Source organism: Suricata suricatta, chromosome 15 (genome assembly GCF_006229205.1).
Source record: "Suricata suricatta isolate VVHF042 chromosome 15, meerkat_22Aug2017_6uvM2_HiC, whole genome shotgun sequence".
Lineage (NCBI taxonomy): Eukaryota > Metazoa > Chordata > Mammalia > Carnivora > Herpestidae > Suricata > Suricata suricatta.
In genome coordinates, this window is record NC_043714.1 from 63,367,116 (window position 1) to 63,390,468 (window position 23,353).

At 48.6% G+C, this 23,353-nt stretch overlaps 1 protein-coding gene across 4 annotated transcripts in view; it reads right to left on the reverse strand.

Moving 5' to 3' along the window:
• Positions 1 to 23,353, reverse strand: part of MTSS1 (MTSS I-BAR domain containing 1) — a 158,649-nt gene that overhangs the window by 129,239 nt on the left and 6,057 nt on the right. For all 4 annotated transcript variants that reach the window (XM_029923732.1, XM_029923730.1, XM_029923731.1 and 1 more), the window contains exons 2-3: positions 5,872 to 5,933; positions 1,552 to 1,625 (exon numbers count right to left, since the gene is read on the reverse strand). In XM_029923732.1, the coding sequence (XP_029779592.1) occupies positions 1,552 to 1,625; positions 5,872 to 5,933 (136 nt within the window). The remainder of the gene's footprint in view (positions 1 to 1,551; positions 1,626 to 5,871; positions 5,934 to 23,353) is intronic.

The following is a 23,353-nucleotide window of genomic DNA, read 5'->3' on the forward strand; positions in this document are numbered from 1 at the left end:
TTAATGTTTTATTTATTTTTGATAGAGAGAGAGACCAGAGCATGAGAGGGGGAGGGGCAGAGAGAGAAGGAGACACAGAACCGGAAGCAGGCTCCAGGCTCTGAGCTGGCTGTCAGCACAGAGCCCGACGCGGGGCTCGAACCCACGATCGTGAGATCTGACCTGAGCCGAAGTCGGAGGCCCAACCGACTGAGCCACCCAGGCGCCCCCAGACCAAGTTCTTCAAACCACGGCTCTAGGGTCTCCATCACATTCTCCTAGGGAGCCTTTCGAGGCACCATTGGCATCTTGGACGTAAGGAGACGGAAGACCCCTCCCGGAGGACTCGGACTCCCTGAGCTGAGCTCATTGCTCACTTTCCATATTCCCCAGCACGCTGTTCTATCCCTAGTTCTGTACTGCGCATGTCACTTCCACGCCGACATCCTTTACTTGCACATCTCATTTCCCACCCCCCACTCCATTGCGAGCCCCTCCAGGGCAAGGAGAATAAAGAACATATTGGGTTTTTGTGGTCCCATAAGGGTACATAACATATTAGCAGGCTTTGAGGTTCTTGAACCAATGAGAAGTGTTCTCACTGCACATTCATTTAAATTTTTAATTAAGTACCTACGGTAAAGAGGCACCTACGAAACCCACTGGAGGTAGAGGTGTGCCAGAGAAGCTAAACTGTTGTGGGACTGAGGGCAACCCCTCGACGTTTCCTAATGTTACCACGACAATGAAGAGAATGGGCGGGGTACAAGCAGACCCAGAAATATAAGGCCCCCCAAAAAAAAAAAAAAAAAAAAAGAGGCAGAGAGCTTCCCTGGCCTGGAACGAAAAGGAAAGCACCACTCTTTGAACAGAGGTCTCCGCACTATGGGTCATGTCATTCTACCAATGGTGGTGGATATAGGAGCTTTCATTTTCTTCTTTATACATGTTTTTTAGCATTCTTTTGTGTGATTCAGTAGTCCCTAAATTACTGAAAATTCACACTACCGTCCCCTTTGCTCACTGATTTAATAAACTGACGTTAAACACCTGCTACGTCCTCAGCACGATTTTTGGGGCGTTGCAACTTGACTAAGTCACAGTCTCCAGGGGTTTGCAGGAAAATGTGGGAGGCACACCAACAGACATGACAGCACGCCACTTACACGAGGGTTCCTCGCAGAAAAATGGTCTATCCGATCATGATCATTCTCCCTGCCCTCTCCACAAGGGAATCAGGAAAATCTGAGGGCAACCCATGGGGAGAGGGAAAAATAAACTGCAACCAGACACACAGTTCAAGACTCTGCAATCGGCAGGTCATTAAAAGTGAGCAAAACAGCACACCAAGCCACCTCCTGCACAAACTGCGGCTCCTTCCTTTAGCTTCCGTCCTTCTGACGTGCTTCGTTGTCTGGAGGACTATTTGCGACTCCGCACAGTGTTCCAGGACGTGAAAACTAGGAGTCAGCTAAGCTCTGAGAACCTAAGCCGTGTGAAGCCACCCAACAGTAAGAAAGAGCGCACAGGTGGAGCCCGGTTCGCGCTGGGCGCCCTCCCTCCATCTCTTACCACGTGTGTTGGTGGCCATGTCGGCCACTTTCTGAAAGGCGTCCAAGAAGGCAGCCGCTGCTACTACTGTGGTCCTAAAATGCAAACACAACAAAAGCATGAGGAATGTCTCCCGCTAGCAAATTCATTACAGCTGAAGGGTTAAAACTCCTGTGAGAACCGAAGGCAACCTTCTAGGAGAAAGGACCAGACTGTATGGATGTGCACAGCCACTGGCTTTGCAGGCCCCCTCCCCCTCCCCCACCCTCACCCCAGGAAGCATTTCCTCCTCAACTGGGCGCTCTCTCCCTAAAATACCCAGCTCATTCGGTGCGGCTCAGCATGTCTTCCCATCATGCCAGCTGATGGTATAATGTAATTACTAGGCAAAAATCTCACAAAGGAACAAAGACAGGTGTTTTTACCTAAATGAAAACCATCATTAAAAACCATAAATGGTACAGATGAAAATAATTTAAAAAAATTTTTAATGTTTTTTATTTTTATTTTTGACAGAGACAGAGCATGAGCGGGGAGGGGCAGAGAGAGAGGGAGACACAGAATCTGAAGGAGGCTTCAGGCTCTGAGCTGTCAGCACAGAGCCCAACGTGGGGCTTGAACCCACAGAGCGTGAGATCATGACCTGAGCCGAAGTCAGACGCTTAACCGACTGAGCCACCCAGGAACCCGAAAATAATTTTAGAGCAGGAAAACAGCATATAGACATGGACTGGGAGGTGGAATTTTGGAGAGATTTCCTCTACTTCAAATAATTCACTTTAGAGATGGGAAAACAGAGACAAGTAGAGTGACTTTCAAGATCGCCAGTTCGGGAGCACCTGGGTGGCTCAGTCACCTGGGCATCTGACTTCAGCTCAGGTCATAATCTCACGGTTCATGAGTTCAAGACCCGCACTGGGCCCTCTGCTGTCGGTACAGAGCCCGCTTTAGATCCTCTTTCTCCCTCTCCCTCCCTCTTCCTCTTTCTCCCTTCTCTCTCTCTCTCTCCCCCTCCTCATGCTTTCTCCTTCTCTCAAAAATAAATAGACATTTAAAAAAATTTTTAATTAAAAAAAAGAAAGATCACCGGTTCATCCCAGAACCGGAGCTGGCAGCGCAGCAGAACACCGGGCCCCGTGCTCACTGCATTGCAGGACCAGACCCTGGGTGTCTGACCTTCCCCCTAAGTCCCACTTACAATGACACCGAGACACCACTTTTTCAACCTTAGAGTGTTAACTCAATTGCATCTTCTGAATTCCTCAAAGCTGACACCAGGGAGAAGTCACTACACTCATCTGCTGTCCTAGAAATTATTTTGAGTTCCTCACATCCTCCTGAGAACTCAGTGGTCTGCTGCTTCCTAGCGCTGTGATCTAGATGTCATCCAATGGAGAATAAGCACCTCTCCATGCCAGGGTCGAGGGCAATGAGAACAAGCCAGCCAGCCTCAGGGCTCACGCACACGGACCTCAAAATCAAGCATGGAGCCCAAAGCTCATTTCCAAGTATTTCACGTATGAATCTAGTCTCTACTCAGCATTCCTAAGAACACAGAGCTGTTGAAGGAAGCAGGTGAGAATAAAAACTAAAAAAGAAGGAGTTCAAGATGAAACTAAAGAAGCAACCCTAAACCTCAGCAACCGCAGCTTTGAGACAGAAGGTTCTGGAAGATGCTGGAGGTCGTCCCTGGGAAAACCTGTGTGACAATTCCTTAGCGCCCAACTGCAGAATGAGGCCTGATATTTTCCAGTGGAGCAAAAAAGCCATTCTGCTCAAATTAAAAAAAAAAAAAAAAAAAAAAGACATACATGGAACAAAACTGAAAGAAAAAAACACTTTGAAGCATATTTTTTTTGGTTTTTTTTTTTTATTTATTTTTAATACAGAGAGAGACAGAGCATGAGAGAGGGAGGGGCAGAGAGAGAAGGAGACACAGAACTGGAAGCAGGCTCCAAGCTCTGAGCTAGCTGTCAGCACAGAGCCCGATGCAGGGCTCGAACCCACAAACGTGAGATCTATCCTGAGCCGAAGCCGGAGGCTTAACCGACTGAGCCATCCAGGCGCCCCTGAAGCATATTTTTGAAAGAGTTGACATCAAGTGCAAACCCTGGAAAAGTCAGCTTTATCAAACACCCTAGGATTTATAAATAACTTATTCTGATTTACAGTTACTATCTGACACAATGGCTGGATTTATTCTCATTCAAGTCGATGCCAATCATCCCAATTTAACGACCAGCTATCTCGGTGCCTTGCGTATTACTCCGTCACCAGGGCTCCACTGAAAAGGAGGATGGTGGTCAAGTGTGAGGAGTTAGGAGCTTTAAACACCGCCTTCCAATGAGGCCTGTTTCACTGTCTGCTGTCGTCATGTCTCAGTTCTCTGATGGGGCAGCACAGAGGAACGATTCGGTCTACGCGCTGCTAGCGTATTTGCCTCTTCTACACGCTCCCTTCCCTTTCTTCACTACAGAACACCAAACCACGTGCACAAGGCTCTCCGCTGGGCACTGCCAGTGTGACAAAACAACGAAAGAGTTCCTGCCCTCAGGAGGCCTAAACAGTTGTTAAAAAATAAAAAACGTACTCTGTACTAGTGGGGATAAGACTGCTTTAAAAGTTTTACTGTAACTAATTAGCTGTACTAAACATATCATTAAGTTTGGGCTTCCTCTGCGGTAAAAGGGCAAGAGAGAATCTTTTCCTTGGCCGACCTTGAAAAGGCTGCCAGATAATTCGATGAGGCCACATAAGAAAAAAAGCGTATGTGTCGGCAGGGTGGTGGTGGTGAGGGTACTTAAATGTTTCCCTGGTGGACTCCAGCAGGCACCGACAGGATGGGGACTATTTGAAATCAATGAGAAGAGGGAGTAGACGCAGCTGGATGAGGGGAGGCCGGGGAAGGCTTCTGCAGGGCCTCGCAGTCAGAGGAGCTTGGAGCTGGCCCAACAGAAAGTCTTCACAAGTTCTTAAGCACCGAAATGGTAAAGGATCTGACAAGCAGAGAAGTGGCTACATTCCTGAGTCTACTGGAAGACCAACGACAGCCTGGGAAATCGCAGGTTCTTGGGATAGAAATCCCAGCCCCCACTAAGCTGACGGGATGGAGGAAAGATCCATCCTTCTGGAGTTCTTCTCTCCTGATCTACAGGGGAGCCACGGAATGTCCAGTCCTGTGGTTAAAGCTCTGGGCAGGAACCCCTTGATGGCCGCGGGCAAAGGACCAAAAAAAACGTCATATCATCCACGTGGCTTTTAATCCGAGAAAACACCTATCTGCTTTGTCCTCTGGAAAACCACCTTCATACACTCAAAACGACTGATGTCATCCCTCGTGTGCTACGCACAGGAGGCATGAAAATGATTGCTTTTGTAAATCCCATCCCTCATGGAGCACCCACCAATGGGCAGCCTTTCTCCTCACTGATTTAAAAGCATACAGCTGTAACAGGAAGATGCTAACAGGCTCTCTGGCTCACATCAAATGACACACATCTGTGTATCAAAAGCACAAGACCAGGCAACAATAGCCCCTTCGAGCTGATCGACCCTAGATCGTGTCTTTTCAAATAGCTTTATTGAGGGATAATTTGTATACCATAAAATTCAACCTTTTTAGATGTGTGATTCAACAATTTTTTTTAGTAAACTCAGAATTTTGCAACCACTAGCACAATCCAATTTTAGAACATTCCATCACCCCAAAAAGATTCCTCGTGCCCATTTGTACTCAATCTCCTTTTCCTCCACGAGTCCCTGGCAACCACTAATCTACGTCTGTCTCTGCAGATCTGCGTTTTCCAGACACTTCATGCAAATGGAATGATACAGTAGTCAACAATGGGCTGTGAACTCTTTGTAAGGACAGGCGGTAAGCAGAATGGACCTCACCGCCAGATGCAGGTTCAAATCCCTGCTCTGGCATTTACTAGCCGTGTGACTTTGCACAAGTTGTTTATCTGTGCCTCATTTTTTCATCAGTAAATTGAGGATAATAACTGCACTTGCCTCTTGGGGTTGTGAGATTTAATTAACATATGCCTGGCACAGTGATCGTTACGTGAATGTTGTCCAATATTACCTTACATATGTAATAGCTCATTTGACTCTCAAAATCCCTATGGAAGAAGGCAGACAGTTCAGTTTTACATACGGGAATCAGGGCCCAAGACCTAAGGCTAATAAGTGGCAGTGCTCAAATTTAAAGCCCACTCCATGCTTTCTGCACCTGTAACACTCCCGAAATTAACCTCAATCCATATCCGGGGTCTGTCCTATTCCATCCTTTGTCTGTGGGTGTTGACATTTTTCTGAGAACAAACATGCTTCTATACTTACCGAAGCTGGGACTGTAGCTTTCCTGCTTTGTTTATGAAATCCTCCCAAACTGGATAGCTCCCCTACGACAAAACAAAGCCATCGATCAGTAAGGCATGCTGTGATGGACATCTGATTAAGACAATAACAGAACACCCAACTCCAATTACACAGGGAATGATCTGTGTGTGTTCTCTTCCTCTGCAGCCTAGGTTACGCTGCCCGGATTATATATAAACATATTGGCTCAGAAATGGGTTTCAAATGTGCTCAGGGCTAGAGGGCCAGGAATCTTGTAAATACTACAAACACCAGTTAGAACAAGTCTGGCAGAATCTGACACATACATGGATGGATCAGGTTTTGAGTAGTAGATGGTGGGTCCAAATTCAAGATATGCAGAGCACGTAAGGCCACCTGACTACGGCTGTGGCTTTTCTCACCCTTATGACAAAGGATGGGGAGGAGCAAACCAGAGTGACTGGAGCCCCTTTCCACGACAGGCAGCTCTTGGGAAGCATTATTAGACCATCAGAATCTCAAGGTTGAGAAGATTCCTAAATATGGCCATTCAGCAGACGGCCACATCTACAGAAACATCTACAGAAACATGACAACAGGGAGTTCTCCCGCCACATTTCAGCTCATAGGGAGCTCAACACCTCTCTCTGGCACCCCGTCTTTTATGTCCATGCAGCACTGGCTTGACTTTTCTGGGGACCCTCAGAGTGAAGGCCAAGCCCGCTTCCACAGGGAAGTCTTTTCAGAGGATGAGGATAGCCAGCACATTCATCCACAGCTTCCACTTCCCTTCCCAAGTGCAGCTCACTTCCCACATGGGCCCGTTTCACAGCCCTGCGGCGTCCTGGGGACACTACATGGTGTCTCTCCACTCCTGTAAGTGTGGTTCTCAAACACAAACTCAGCACTGCAGGTGCAACTCAGACTGCAGCAACCAGAGTGGACTGTGGCACCTCCCTACACATTAAATGTATATTGAGATCAAGTAGAAAAAAAAAGATCAAGTAGCTGACCAAGAGGTGATGCAAACTATACCCATGAAAGGAAAACCATGGCTAGAAAAATGGAGCTGGGGAGTGCCTGGCTGGCTCCGTCAGTAGGGAGCCTGACTCTGGTTCTCAGGGGTAGGAGTTCGAGCTCCATGTGTGGTGAGGAGTTGACTTAAAAAAAAGTAATAGAGTCTGGCACTGAAGCATTTAAACCTAGAACTAAGACCATTGCAGGACTGAACGTAAGTGTTACAAACACGGACCTGGTGGACATAAACATGGGCCACCTCCTGGTTTTGTTGTTTGAGGAGGGAGAAACTCTAATGAAGTTAATCCTCTCGTCTTGCATTGCACAAGTCCAATCAAAACAGTCTACAACTGCAACTGAGCTAAAACATACTGATTTCATCTTCCTATTGGTTTCAACAATCTTATTTTCTTACCCTTGGGTACAGTTTCTCAACCTTGCCACCAAGGATATTTTGGTCCAGAAAGTTCTTTTGGGAGGGGAGGGGCTGTCCTGTGCAGCCTCATCCCTAACCTCGGTTCATGAGATGCCAGGAACATTCCCAGACGCCGCTGGTGGGGACTACCAAACATGTCTCCAGGCATCCGTCGTGCCAGATGGACCTTAGAGGACAAACTCATTCCCTAGTTAAGAACCACTGCTTTAGGGGCGCCTGGGTGGCTCAGCTGATTGAGAGGCTGACTCTTGATTTCAGCTCAAGTCATGATCTCGTGGATAGTGAGTCTGAGCCCCACGTCAGGCTCTGCACTGACAGAATGGAGTCTGCTTGGATTCTCTCTCTCCCTCCTCTCTCCCTCTCTCTCTCCGCCCTTTTCCTGCTCACTTTCTCTCTCTCTCTCTGTCAAAATCAATATTAAAAAAAACCCAGGACCACTGCTTTAGAGGGATGTCTGGAAAATGAAGTTCTTTTGGAGAAGATATCATCTCAGGTTAAGTAATCGCTTCAGCATTACTTCACTTCAGTTTCAACCCTGTTACACGAAGGTAAAATTAAATATATTTTTGTGTTGCATCTTGTCATAAAACTGCCTCTTTATACATTTCTGTTGGTATCAAGCCTGCCTGAAAATGTGCACAAAGACATCTGGGGAAATTCCCTACCAAAATTAAAATGGGCTATTTCTGGAAGTTAAGATTTGCACCAATAGGTTACTTTCTTGTTTGTACTTTCCTTTATGGCCAGAGAGAGCGAGAGAGAGTGCGTGTGTGTGTGTTTTAAATAAGGGTCATGTATCATTTTTATGAAAACAATAATCACTACAATTTTTTTTTAATTTTCAGATCAAACTAGAGGCTCTGGCAACAAAACACCATGAATTTACAATCCACCTAGAGCCTGAAGTCTGTTCCCCAGATGCCGCAAGAGCACATCCATCAGTTCTGCATTTGAGACCTGTTCGGCCCGACTGTGGTGTCTGGATTTATTCTCCCAAGCCACAGTTTGCTCCCACGGGGCAACAGGCCGCACCCCAGGGATCCTGTCTGACTGGCTCTTGGCAGAGGTCGGGTGGCAGCTACTGACATCAACACCCACGCACAGATCCTGTCCCCATCCTGCTAAGCCCACAGCCTCCATCTCGTCTTGGTGCCCCAGGGGGCCTGCTTCTACCCAAGGCGAAACTTTATCTTAACTTATGTCGAGTGAACCTTCGATAGCTCAGGCTGCTGTTCAGGCCCACCAAGACATTGTGGGGAATTCCAAAGCCAACACCTCACATATTTACCATTTTCTTATCAAGTATGAAGGCCCCTTCTACATCTACATCCAAGTAATTAAAGAGGTGGGGGCTGAGATCAGAGTCCTCTGGCCACTGGAGATCTCCGTCCAGATTGCCATCAGTTAGCATCCTTAAAAGCACCCAAGAGTTCAAAGCAACCAATTACAGCCTCACCTAACCTTTTATTCTCTTTCAGACCCACAAAAAAGGATGAGAAGCTCTTCTGAAAAGCCCAACGACGTTCAGATATTCTGACCACCAACCTCCAGCCCAAAGGTCTCATCGTCACTCATTGACATAAAGGAGGCCAGCGTGCCCAACACCAACCACTCCCATGGAGGGACCCCTGTAGAAGGTCACTGAGATGATCTAGAATATTTCTTTTTCTTTTTTTTTTTACATTTATTTATTTTTGAGAGACAGAGAAAGAGCACAAATGGGGGAGGGCCAGAAAGAGAAGGAGACACTGAATCCAAAGTATGCTCCAGGCTTTCAGCAGAGCCTGATGCGGGGCTCGAACTCACTAACTGTGAGATCATGACCTGAGCCAAACTCAGACGCTCAACTGACTGAGCCACCCAGGTGCCCCTAGAATATTTCTTAAGAAGAAAAAAGTGAGGCACATTTCATTGAAAACACGCCAGAATGGCAAGATGCCAGTGCAGGGAGTACCCGGTCCTGACTTCCAGCCATGGCTCTGCCCAGTAAAGTATTAAGGAAAGTCACTTTACATCTCAGGGCCTGCTCTGTAGAATGACAAATAACATCATTCCTGACCACTCACATCACTGAACACGGAGAGACTGTAGGGAAGGAACAAGCGACACAAACTCGGGAATCCAATTTCATGGACTGAACTGTGGCCCTCCAGGTTGCAATGGGACATCAGGCCGGTCATTCGACCTCCACAAGTGATAAGTCACCCCTTCTCAGGGCTGGTGTGAGGAATCACTGAGATCAGACGTCAGAAGAGCTCGGGGCAGTGCAGGGCACTGTCACTGTCTGACGAACGTCTGACAGAACTGAACCAAGGGTGTGCAGGCCCCTGCAACCCTCCTCAGGAAGCCGGCAGAGATGCGAAACTCAAAGTTGGACTGTCCATGCAGGCTGGGATCCGCATTCCCAGACCAGCCGGGCCTTCAGCGTCAGCCTAGTCTCACCGCCCCCAAGTACACGGCAGGAAGAGTACTCAAACCCACACAAACGTGCCTGAAATCAACTGCTCAAAGCACTGGAAAAAAAAAAAACAAAACCACCCCAGAAAACTACATCTCTGCCCCCACCACTTGGAGATTCACTTCAGTCTTTAACAAATTAGCAACAAAAGGAGGGTACTCTCTCCAGTCAAGGGGTGCAGCACACGGCTCTCCGCCCACGAACACCCACTCAGCCAGAGGAAGGCTTCCAAAAGCGGCTCGCTCCTGATTTAATGATATTCGACAGTCTATCAAAGAGTGTCAGGCCCACCTGTTTTAGGCAATATATAATTTAATGGTTCTAAAAAAAAGAGAAAAGAAAAGAACTTCTAAGAACAGAAGACAAAAAGCCTCCTTGTTGAGAAATTTTTTTTTTTTAAAAAAGGTAAACGTTATTAAAATGTAAAGGCAAGGGGATGTTGGATTGTTCTGGATCTGGGTTTTGTTTTTTTAAGTTTCTTTCAAGGTAAAAAAAAAAGTTTCTACCCACCTCAAAGTAATTTTACTAGTAAAATTCACAATCTGGGAGGAATTGAGAAAGGAGAGAGAAGAAACTTGAACAAAGTGTTAAAGGTAACAGAGAAAAAGCTCTGGGTTTTTTCTAGACTCTAAGGCTGAGCCAAAGTGAGTATACTCAGATTTCAGAAGAAATCTGCAATCAGGATGCAGGATCCACTGAGAACCTTGTTAGAAATCAATTCCAACACAGTCCTTAATTTTCTGATCTGCACCGCCCACCCAGAAGTCCTGCAAGCTCCCCTCTGAGGCTTTTGGTTCTGACTGGGCTCAGGTCACATTTGAGGTCCCTAGGAATGCATTCCCGGGGCGGTGAGAAAGTTTGGGCACAGTGCCCACTGTGGGGTTCACCGGAGAACACACAAAAACCTCACAACTTTCCAGACAGACCAAAATCAAGGAAAATAAGACTCCTGCCAGGCACCTGGGTTCTGCCAAGTTCAAAGTCAAGGTAACAGGAACAGGACCCTCCTCTCCTCTGAGCCACTTGACTTTCTTTGGAGAGGAGGGTAGCTCTTGAACCCCTAACAATTTGTTGAAAATCCAACTCAGACCACACTGGGTTCCGAGAAAGGGAAAGTTCGTATTACAGAAACGGGAAGGGACAAGGAGCCTGTTTACAAACGTGTAGAGGACACTCCTTTAATCAAGCTGCAAGACTGGCCCCCTCCTACAGCAAGAGAGGTGGGGTCTCCCTGAAGACAGGCCACAGAGCCCACCTCTGCATCCGCCAGCTGGGCCGCCCACCATGCTCGCCACACCACACACACCACTACTGACGGCTCTTCTCTCTTCTGACCTCCAAGGGGATTCAACAATCTTGAAACCCCTATTTCGCCATCACCATGGAGCTCAAATGTCACCTCTTCCAAAGCATTCTCGAATGCACCTGCTTTCCTCACATCATGCGATTCACCATCTGTGAGGCTGAGTCTCCCCCACCACTGTGGGCTCCAGGGCAGAGAAATGGAGAAACGAAGGAAAAACATTCCTAGTAAGAGCCACGGCTGGCACACAGACAGGGAAGCAGAGAGGGCACAAGGGGGCTCTCGCCAAGGGACACTGGAGTGATACACTTATGCCGGGGACTTGCAGTGTGGGCAGGGTGCACAAGGTGACCATGAGCAGGCTTCAAGGGCAAGGTCAGAGTTGAACCACAAAGAAGAGAGCAGAAGTCCAGGCAGATGGTGAGTGACACAAATCCCCCATCACCTCGGTGACCAGAAAACCTAACAGGTCACACAGCTAACGGCAGCCTGGTCCCTTAGGGAGTGGGGAGGAAACTGAAGTCACTTTCTTACTTCTGAAAAAAAAGCCCCGCCCAATCTGTCAACTTCCGTAGAGTTTCCCACCCCTCCCCTGAAGTTGAGCTCTGGGAACATCCCCGGGTCCCTCTCTTCTTCTCCCTCCCCTTCCTCCACTTTCCCCACGGCCACAACGCTGGACAGGCCACTCGCCTAATGCAGGGCACAGGGCTCAGCCCGTGGCCGTTCTGGCTCGGAGTTCTGTTTTGCTTAGTTGTGTTCTGTATTAAACAGAGGCCCAGGATGGCATCCCACACACGGCGCAGAAGAATAAACTGTGTAACTCATCGGCACGGCTGGTTAACGACGCCCCATAAATAATGCAGCAACTGCCTCTCCCAGGCCAGCCCTCGGCAACAGCAGAACCTCAGGGGACAGCGAAGGGAATCAGACACCCACGCTGCCACACAGGGAGCACAGAGGAGCCAGGAGCCTTGGGCAGAGAAGGGGCAACTTGAGAGGAGCCAGAGCCGGGGAAGACTCTCCCAAGGAGGAAGCATTCAGCTTAGCTGAGGGGGGCGGGGTGCAGGGACCCTACCGGGAGCAGGGTTCCAGCTCAAAGGCCTCTGTCCTGTCCAAAGGTTGCAGATGGAGGCTGGCTCACCAGTGGTCATGATCCTGAGGACACCAGTGGACAGGTAGCCCCCCAAGTCCCTCTTTGCACCCTGGTGACATCAATGTCCCCATCTTCATGGTGAAGCACCACCATTCTCTAAAGAGTTGCTTGGTGCCAGGTGTTTCTCAAAACTTTCACTTACACTGTGTCTACCACCTGGGGATCTTGCAAAAACGCAGGTTCTGATTCCCTTGGTGTGAGGTGGGCCCGGGCGGTGCAGGTTTCATCTGAGCGAGGCTGAGGCTGCTCTGGGAGCACAGCTCTGCACCGAGGAGCACGGCTGTACACACACTCTACTACACGCTCACGACAATCCAAGAAGGCAGACGCTGCTATTATTTTGCAGCTGAGAGAGACATCGTGACCCATGTGCTCCCTGATTCTGGGAGCAACCAGATGAACAGACCTGGCTGCCCAGCCCCAGGGCTGCAGACAGCCGCTCCCAGGCAGGCTGGGTCCTGCCTGGTCCACAAAGTGAAGTGCAAGGCCTCCCCCACACATACAGCTCCCGATTACAACTGCAAAATGCTTCAGAGGAGCTATAATGTCACCCTAGCAATGCTCACGATCCTCAACCACTTGGAAAAAAACAAGAACACCACAAGACGCAAAACAAAGAAAAGCCCTTTGTGTGTTGAAAAAGGTCGGATAGGAATGAACCAGAAAGGGCCACAGGTGTGGTCATTAGCGGTATGATGATGGGTAACTTGATCACATCTTCAGGTTTTCTATGGATGCCGGGACTGATCTGCTCCTACCAGATCAGAGACCCTGTCTGGAGCAGTCTCTACAGGCTGCTGCTGTCACCACCCCAGCCACCAGGTCCCCAGCGCAGGGCTGCAGGAACCTCCTCAGGGTGAGCTTGAGCAGTCAGTGCCGCCCGCTTCCCTCCCCCTCTTCTAGGTCACCCCTTGTTCAGCTCAGTCTTCAGGGAAATGAAACGCAAAGCTTCCAGAAGAAGCCTCTGACCTGAGCAGGAGTGCCTCTGGACCCCATGCTTGTAGAAGGAACCTACGGCTGCTGACGTGGGTGTGAAGGATGAGGGACAGGGCCCCTGCCTGTCTGTCACAGCTTCGTCCCCCAAACCGCCCTTCCCCACCCCACCCTGCGAGAGGAAGGTCCCCCGAGATCCGCAGATGAAAGGCACTGTGTAAGCCCATCCATCATAAAAACCATTCCTGGGCTTTTATTCTCCAATCGTGGCTTGCCTAATCCACTAATTATCCCTGTCCATCAAGCGGATGACAGCCTTGGGGATAATCAATGGTTGCTTCCTCACCCGCCCACCCTCACCCACTTGCCCAAGCTCACCAGCAATAAATACGCCTGTGAAAAGGAAGATTTAACCACAAAAGGTGCTTCCTCCACTCCCCCTCCCCTCACAAACTTCCCCCTGTGTGACCACAACACCCGACTTAAGTCAAGGACGTCAAGTGTCCTCTTCCTCCAGTGCTAGGAGGTTCCAGGCCCGGAATGCCTGTTTTCTGGCACATGGGAAGGTCTCCACTGGGAATGAAAGAACCAAACAAATATTTCAACTGGATCTCCAAAGTATGATTGGTTTTTTACATTTTCTACCAAGAGGCATTCCTTAGTCTAGCCTGAGCCTTCCAATAGAAGCCAGCCAAATGGATGGAAATTTAAATTAGTTACAGTTAAATAAAATGTACGATTCAGCTCCTCGCTCAGGTGCTCAACAGCCGCATGTGGCTAGTGGCTACAGTACTAGATGGGTGGATGTGGGAAGGTGTGCTGGACGGTGCCAGCCATATGGCGGCAAAGCCACTCTGGGCACCCCTGGGTTGTTCTAGAACTATTTTTTAACTTTTGCAAAATTGGTGTGTATACTATGCTCTCTCATTTCTATGAAAATGGAACCCCTCCCCTCCCCCTTCCTATTCCCCAAATTTACCTCCCTCCAATCTGTGCTGCCATATTTCCTTTGTCATTTCAGATAGACACCTACAGCTGCCTAGAAGTCCATTTATTCCATGACCGTATTAAGAAGTCCATCTCACATTTACATAGCACTTGAGAGAGTATATAGGGATCTCAGAACAATGCCCTGTAGGCATTTGGCAGAGAGGCATTTAACACTTTTCCTTTTCCACCGGAAAATAGGGCACAGAAGGTTAACTCACCTAAGGTCAGGGGAAGGTCTGCCCTCACATCCAGTTCGTATCATGAAGTCCTCCTAAGTTTGCCCAGTTCTTTTCAAAATCCAAATGCACCAGGGGCGCCAGGATGGCTGAGTCGGTTAAGCGTCTAGCTAAGACTGTCTTGGGTCGGGTCATGATTTCACAGGTCATAAGTTCTAGCCCCACATCCCATGCTGTGCTAATGTGCAGAGGCTGCTTGGGATTCTCTGCCCCACTCTCTGTGCCCCTACCCTGCTTGTATGCACATGTTTGCTCTCTCTCCCCCCACCACTCTCTGTGCCCCTACCCTGCTTGCATGCACGCACACACACTCTCTCTCCCTAAAAATAAAAAATTAAAAAAAAAAGAAATACAATTAAATAAAATGAAATTGTTTCATAGGTTTACCTAAAACTTACTGCTTCTCCACAACCGGACACTTGCGAACTCTAACCACCTCGCACGGGGGCTGAAGGCTCCCACCCAAGTGCTACAGAGAAGCCTCCCCAGAATAATAAGTGTAGATGTGCCCTCCCAACTGTTGTCCCACTATGTGGAGTGCAAGGCTTCTGTTCCATTTGTTTATTCCTAAATGTCCACCCACGACAGTAAACAAAATACTTGGTGACTCGCACACCCTATAAAATGTTAGGTATCATTACCATTTCACGTTCGCGCACCTGTGCTCATCCGCCGCTCCCTGGAAGTGCCCTCTCGGACTTGTGTCCACCCAATCCCAAACCCGACGCTGCAACTTGTCAAGGCCACCCTGGGGAGCAGTGGCCTCCCCACACTGCACACTTCGACCAAACACCTTCCACTAAAAGAGTGCCTTCTCCAAGCCCCAGGCCAGGCTGCTAGGAACAACACCGGGGTGGTGTCACCAAACAAGGCAATCACTAGGTTGGATACTTCTCTGCTCACCACCTCACCGTACTCTCCACTGCTCGCTCTCCGCCTTGCCTGGAGGCAGCGCCCTGACGGGCAGCGGTGCCCCAGTGTCCAAAAGGACCGGCGTGACGTAGCAGTTAAGAGCATGGTTCTAGAGGGGTGCCCAGGTGGCTCAGTCGGTTAAGTGTCCAACTCCATTTCCCCTCGAGGCATGATTTTCACGATTCATGAGTTCGAGCCCTGCGTGGGGCTCAAAATATTTTTTTTTAATTAAAAAAAAAAAAAGAGAGAGCATGGCTCTCGAGTCAGACTGCAAGACTTCAGACCTATTCACACTAGGTGACCTAGGTCACTTAGCCACGTGGACCTGCCCGGTCTTCATCTGTAAATGACATCCATGCTAGTCCCCACCTCCAAGGACGCCAATGAGGGCAAGGGGAATAATGCAAGTGCTTAGAAGACTGATCGGCACTTAGAACTCAATAAATCCCAGGGACTGCTATTTTCAGGAGTCAACGTACAATGCCAGTCACCCTAACTCAGACATTTAATGAGCACCTACTATGCACAGGCACGGAGTGGGGTGTGGGCCACACAGAGATTAGGGGCCAAAGTGTTGAGGAACTCTAGCTAGTAGGAATGCCGATGTGTGAGCCACCAGTCAGAGGGCGCCACACTCCAAATATAAAGCACTAGCCGGTGGGGTTGGTGCAAGTTTCCGGAGGTGGGTGAAGCCTCACCTAGATCTTCGAGGACAAAAGGGAGTTTTCCTGGCAAAGAAGAAGGAGATAAAGAAGGGAGAAAGTCTTCCCTGCAAAACAATTAGCAAAGGGGGCGGCTGGGTGGCTCAGGCAGTTAAGTGTCCCGCTCTTGATTTCAGCTCAGGTCATGATCTTGCAGTTCATGAGACTGAGCCCTGTTTTGTACTCTGGGCTGACCACAACAGAGCCTGCTTGGGATTCTCTCTCTCCCTCTCTCTTTCCCTCTCTCTCTCTCTCCCCCCTCCCCCCAGCTGCCCCTCCTCTGCTCTCTCGCTTGCTCTCTTTCTCTCAAAATAAATACATTTAGGCTTGGGAGTCATTTTGGTCACCTGGAACACTTTCCAGGAAAATGTCTGGGGGCAGAGGAGAGGGGTGCAGGGAGAGCCTCAAGGCAGCACAGGAGGCTCCGGGTAGCTCGGGTGGCCCCTAAACCACCCCCCACTTCCCCCTGTTCCTCGTATAATCACAACGTGCTAGAGACTCACCAGGAATGTTTCCTGAAGCTACAGACGCTGGAGCCTCACCCCAGGGCTACACAAAGTCTCTGGGGAGGGGGCCTGGACGCCCACATTTAACACATTCCCCAGGGGAGACTCATACTTTCTCACTAAAATCACACACAGCAGGACTTGAGAATCACCACCCCTGATCAGACGCCCAGGCCCTCTGAGGCCTGGGAAGCTGTGGCCTCAGCCATTTCTCAGTTCAAATATTCAAGTCTAGCTCCTTGAGAAATAATCCCTGGTGACGAGCACCCACAGGGGGGAATGTGAACGGATACGCACTTTCTGAACAGCATTGGGCAATGCGTTTGAAAAGCCTTGAAAAGTACATACCTTTGACCCAGGCTAAATCCTTCAGGGGAAACTGTCAATGCAAATCAGTGTCCAGCCTCAAGGATATACTCAGTGTTGCTTATAATTAGTGACAAACTGGGCACAGCCTACACATGAATCCGTACGGAACACATGGAACTGATACCCATCTCAGAGTCTTTGCACACTCTCCTCTGGCCTGGAACATTCTTCCTCGGATATCCACATACGTCATACGGTGTGGCTCAGAGGTCACCTTCTCTGTGAGACCTTCCCTAGACCTTCCCTATTTAAAAAACAACATCACCTCTGCTCCATTTTTTCCCCCATTCTAATCTACAAAAGAACTGACTTATTCAGTTTGTCCGTCCCCACTGCCCTAGAATGTAAGCTCTAAGAGGCAGGGACTCGTGTCCATGTTATTTACTGCTGTGCCCCCAGCACTTAACACAGAACTTGGCATACAGTCAGAACTCAGATATACAGGTCAACTGAATAAATTAACCGAACACAGAACAATGGAACAGCACACAACATTAAAACTGACATGGCTCATAATTACACACACGGAAAGACAACGTTAAGTGCAAAGCAAAGTGAAAAAAAAAAAAAAGAACTTTCTGGCACAGCGTAGGCCATATGAACCTTTGTCTAAAACGTGCATACGTAACCCACTTTGTAATCAAGTGGTTATAAGCGAGTTCTATTTTTTACTTAACTGAAATGTCTTAGTTTTTCTTCCATTAACTTCATATTGCTTGCATAATCTTTAAGTAATCCCTCATGAAATGCTCTCCAAACATTCGCTAATTTTTTTTTAAGAAATAAGCTTCCTCCTTAGTGACTTAATTAGGGTGTCCCTAATTAAGGCCAGCACAGCATCAAAGAGGCCAGGTTCCAGGGGACCCTTGCTTCAGGTCTACTCCTGGCTGCAAGACGACCTCGGTCCCTCCAGCAGCAGCAGGCGGAGCCGCGAGTGCTCAGATGCCAAAGGCTTGGCCACCAGCGGGCGATCCTGGCTCTGCTCCCCGCTCCTTGCTTCCTATTGGGGTGCCTCATCTAATTATTCAGGCCCGAGATCACATCCTGCAGGAGAGCTGGCTTTGAAGGTTCAGTAAACAATCACTTCAAAACAAAGAGCGACCATTAAACCAAACTCAAAGACTTCCTTAATGACTCCAAGCTCAGCTGCGGGAGCCGGGCTCAAGCAAGCCAGGCCTCAGAAGCCGAGCGGAGGTCTCCCTGGAAACTAATCTCGAAGCATCTCCAGCCTTCTACTGCAACTATGCCCCCTTCCTGTTTTGCACTCAGTCGTGTGGGGTGCAGAGCCGTTACTGGGGTGACCCCAATGGAGCAGGGGCGGAGGGGGGGGGCTCCTCAAGCAAAACTACCATGTGTCTCGTGGTTGTCATCTTCGATGGCCACGTCAGAACCTTAGGTCTCACACCCTGCCTGCCCCCCACCCGCTTCCCTCTGCTGACAAAACAGAGGTACCCATGGGGTGAGTCAACCACCCGACATCATGTTGGCTGGGTCGAACTCTGCTTTAAATAGAGAGCGGCCCCCTGGGCTTCTTGAAGCAGTTCAGAGAAGAGCCTAGATTGTTAGGCTTTATCTGGTTCATCGCGAGTCCTAAAGGTTCGGATAGGGCAAAGACAGAAATGAAACAACACCATTCCAGAATCTGAAAAGGAAATTCACACAGGCATGCTGTGAGAGACAGCCCCCCCACTGTGAATGAGCACAGACCCTGGGACCGCCTGGGTTCGCATCCCAGCCTCACCTCGCACTAGCTGTAGGATGTGGGCAAACGGTTTAACCTCTCTGCACCTCGCTTTCTCCATCTGTAAAACGGGAGTCATAGCAGTAGAGATACAGGAAGTACCTGGGAAGTTGGGAGGAGTAAGTCTATCTGTAAAGCATGAGAATAGTGCCTGGTGGTGCCATACGAAGGATTCTTAAATAAGTAAAATAAAACGTAGTTCTCAATTTAGGTGTCAGTTGTAACAAAGCCTCCCGTGACCCTGTCCTCCCCAAGACCTGCTTCTGTGCTCCTCTTCTAGACAAAACAACTTGAGGGCAAGGACTTTATCGTCTTGTTCACAGGTGTATATCTGTCCCCAGCAGTGCCTGGCCCACAGCAGGCACATCATGGTATCTGTTGAATACGTGTACCGTGTTCACTCAAAGTATTCATTATGCTGAGAGTTGCAAAGCTTATATTGTCTCTATTACTATCAAAGTGGAGATGCAGGTTTCTTGTATTTTCTGAAACATCTCAGTCCCATTATTGGCAAGATACTCCACCAGAAACTATCAGGGTAGCTCAGACAGGTCCACAAGAGCATTTTGTTTAGCATTTATTTCATGCTCAGCCCTTACTGTATACTTTCTCACTTCAGCTCTACAACTTTAAGAGGGAAGTATCATATCCCCCATTTCACAGAGAAGAAAATCAAGTCTCAGGGTGGTTGAGCAACTTGCCCAGAGTAATCTAGCTAGGAAGTGGCAGAGCCAGGCTTCCAAGCCCCAGGGCAACTGCTGAAGGTAGAAACCACAAATACTAGATAGAATCAACACAGCACGTGAAGAAGGCCTACGGCTATCTGGCTTGGTGGAAAGAAGGCCCAGAAAAGAAAGAACTTTGTAGTGGGGGCTTGAAGGAAGAGAAAGATTTCAACAGACAACAATGCAAGAGTCTGCCAAGCAGGGCAAAGGGCACGGAGGAGCAGCACCGGATGTGCTCCGAGAAGCCATGGGCTCCGGGAAGGGGAGCACCAGGCCTGCGGCAGAGTGCTCCACTGGGGCCAAACTGCAGGCGTCCTTGAAGCCAGGCTAAGGCGGGTGAGCCACACTCAGCAGGGAGGAAGATCCCCAATAAGGCCAAGTCCTAGGCAGGGACAGAAGATCAGTGCAAGGCTGCCGCTGTAAGGCAGGCTAGAGGCAAATGGGGCCACTTTTGGGCGATCACTCCAGAAAAAGAAGGGAGATTTCAAACACCGTAGACGGGAAAAGATGGGCCTTCAGAAGCATCTCCTCTCCCTTAACATCGCAGCTCAGAAAGACTTTTTTTCTTTTTAATAAGCATTAAATTGCCCTAAGGACCCCAGCCAGGCACCCAGCCGTCCGCTCCCTTGATATACAGCGGGCTTGCAAATAGAGAACTGCAAATAGGCTCAGCTGAGGCGGATGAGGTTATAATGAACTCAGGAGTCATTTACTTAGCAAGGGGGAAAAAAATTCAACTTCTCCATTTCTTGCAACTTCACTGCAAATTCTAAACACAGCTAGGTCAAGGGTGGGGTGGTGTTTGCCCTAAGAAGTGGGGTAGAGATTATTGCTTCACTGATCTGAAGAGTTTGGGAAGGTCCATTTCCACTGGTAAGCTGGATGAGTAACAGGAGCGAACATTCGAGGGACAGCTCGCAAGGCACACGTGCCGAGCGTTTCACGAGCAAGGTCTCGTTTCAGAGTCGTCTAAGGTGGGTGCTTTCTTAGGCCCACTTATAGAAAAAGAAAAGGAGGCTGAGAGATTAAGGAAATTGCCCACAGGGTCGAAAACCAGGTCTCTTTGACTCCAAGGAACACAGGAGTTCTAGAATTCCTTCACGAGGGGTTTAGAGGCAATGAAGGGGCCAGAAGGAAACAGAGGTGTGCGGGAAGCCGACTATTTTCACTTACTGTTTTAGACAGTATGCTGTATGTAGAGCTGTACTGTCCAATATGGTAGTTGTTAGCCACAGAGGGCTATTTAAACAGATTTAAAATGAGTAAAACTTAAAAATCAGTTCCTTGGTCACACTAGCCATACTTCAAGTGCTCAGCAGTCACATGTGACTACTGGCCAACGTTTGACAATTTCCATTATGGTAGAAAATCATATTGGAGGGGGACCCGGGTGGCTCAGTCGGTTAAGTACCCAACTGTGGCTCATGATCTCACGGTTTGTAAGTTTGAGCCCCACATCAGGCTCTCTGCTGGCAGCACGGAGTCTGCTTTGGGTCCTCTGTCCCTCTCTCTCTCTCTGTCTCTCTCTCTCTCTCCACTCCTCCCCCTGCTCCCAAAAATAAACATTTTTTTTAAAGCAAATGATTTTGGACAGGACTACTGTATATTTAAAGTTGTTAATTCTAAAGATGCTTTTTCTATTTTTATATTTCAATTTATTTGCATTAATATTTCACCATAAATTTATTTTTTTAATTTTATTACTATTTTTTTAACATTCCTTTATTTTTGAGATAGACAGTACTAGGAGAGGGGCAGAGAGAGAGGGAGACATAGAATCCGAAGCAGAATCCAGGCTCTGAGCTGTCAGCACAGAGCTCGACTCAAAGCTCGAACCCATGAACTGTGAAATCATGACTTGAGCGGAAGTCAAACACCTATCCAACTCAGCCAGCCAGGCAGCCCTGTGTTTATTCTTAATCATGGTAAAATACATATAACATACAATCTACCATCTTGGCCACTCTTACGTCCAGTTCAATGTGTTAAGTATATTCACATTGTCATGCAAACATCTAAACGTGCTTTTACTCAGACTTCGGTAAGGTTGAGAAAATACTTTTAAGGATGCTGACTGTGTATAACTCAGTGGTTCTCAAGCCCGACTACACAGAATTACCTGGCAGTACTTTACCAAAAAACCTGAATGCCCAAGATGTGCCCCAGAAGCACTGAATGACAGCCTCCAGGAAACAGGGTTCAGGGATCAGTGTGGTAAGGCCGGCAGGGAGGCCGATGCTTTTGTGCCTGTAACCGAGCCCATTCTACCGAAAAGGAGCACACCTGCCCAGAACCTCCTTCTCTGGCCAGACTCAATCCTCCGGCCCCCTAGAGACCCATCCTGTGGGAGGCGAAGGGAGTTCCAGGCAAAACCTGCCGTCCACCTCCAGGACTCAGGAGGCCACTGATGCTGAGCAAGCTCATATTTTACTGCTGCCCAAATCCTTCAAGGGGAAGAAAGCAAATAAAAAGACACACAACTCAAAAGGCACTCAATTGATTTTTTTTTTTTTCACCCACTTAAACTAGACAGGAAAAGAAAAGCCACTTAGAAACTATGACCAAGGCTGTATATGCCAAGAATCCGCACAGGAAGGAATTTTTTTGGCGATCCCGTCAACTTCTCCAAACACAGACCTGAAATGGCTCTGCAGACTCAACCGAACTGGAGGGCTACTGAGACATAATTAAATACAGAAAGCTCTTTTACAAGAGTGTTCCAGGGCTGGACACAAAATAAGTTCAAGGTAAGGAGTTCTCTCTGAGGCCTCATTTGAACTTTGGGTGAACTTATTTAACTCATATAATTAGAGAGGGTTGCCAGGCTTGCAGAGTTGCCCAGTCTCAGGGACCGATGGGCTCCCTGGACGTAGAAACACGGCCCTCTGGCCAGTCATGGAGAAGATGACTACAGACACTTTGTATGGGGACAAGGACAGGAACCAGGGCCAAGGGTGACAGGCCAGAGCCTGGCCCAAAGGCTTCTTTCCCCTCTGCACACCCAGAAGAGGAAAGGAGAATGCCAGGTTGTCTGTTAGAGAAGATGGGTGAGTGGGAGAGGGAAGGAAGCCATAATATAGCAATAGATCATAAATCAAATGACTTCCACAAAAGTGACAGCCAGATGGGAGCGGCCCGCCCTACAGCAGCCCTCACGGCATCTCAGCTCAAGCTCACATGGCTGGGTTGGCTCCGGGCTAGAGGCACAGAGACAGGACCCTGATTCCTTCCCTGTAGAACTCAGGAAAGTGTTCCATATGCTGTCCTCTAGCCGGAAATCCACTCCCCCTCTCCACCTTCAGCATGTTCAAAAGAGCTCCAGCTTTAGGATCAAATGGGCCAAGGTCTGAAGACGAATCTACCTCACCATGGCCTTGGGTAAGTTACTGCCTCTCTTCAAGCCTGCTTTCCCATCTGTAAAGCGGGGTTGATGTGAGGATACCAAGAAACCATGTCCACCAGGCACTTAGCACAATGCCCGGCACACAGCGGCTTCTCACAAGTCCCTTCCTGCTCCGTGTTCACCCCCTGCAATGAGCACATACTACGTACCAAGCATCTTAAATACTACGTAAGAGCATCTTAAATACAGAAGCAGCTGAGACCATGCAGCCCCATGCCAAGGTCCTCCCTGGGCTAGGAGATGGGAAACACTGCCAATGGGTGGGCTGTTCTGGAGTCTAAGCTGGGAGGCTTAGGTTTTGCTTTGGTGGGGGGCGAGAAGGGGGGGGGGGATGTTTGTGCTTCAGTACTCAGATGAAACCTTCCACAATCTCCAACTAATTCAAGGAAGATCCTCGGCAATCAAATACAATGGGCTTCCTCAATGCTCAGCCAATTAATTTACTCCATTTGTCGCTCTGGTTTGCTACTTAATAAGGCCGTATCAGCAGTGTAATCTGCAAATCTGAGTTAAACTGCTTAAGGCATCCATCAGTTCCCTCTGAGGAGCCTCAGATACTTCTTGTCTGATGTCCTAGGCAGCTAAATCTGCCTTTGGCT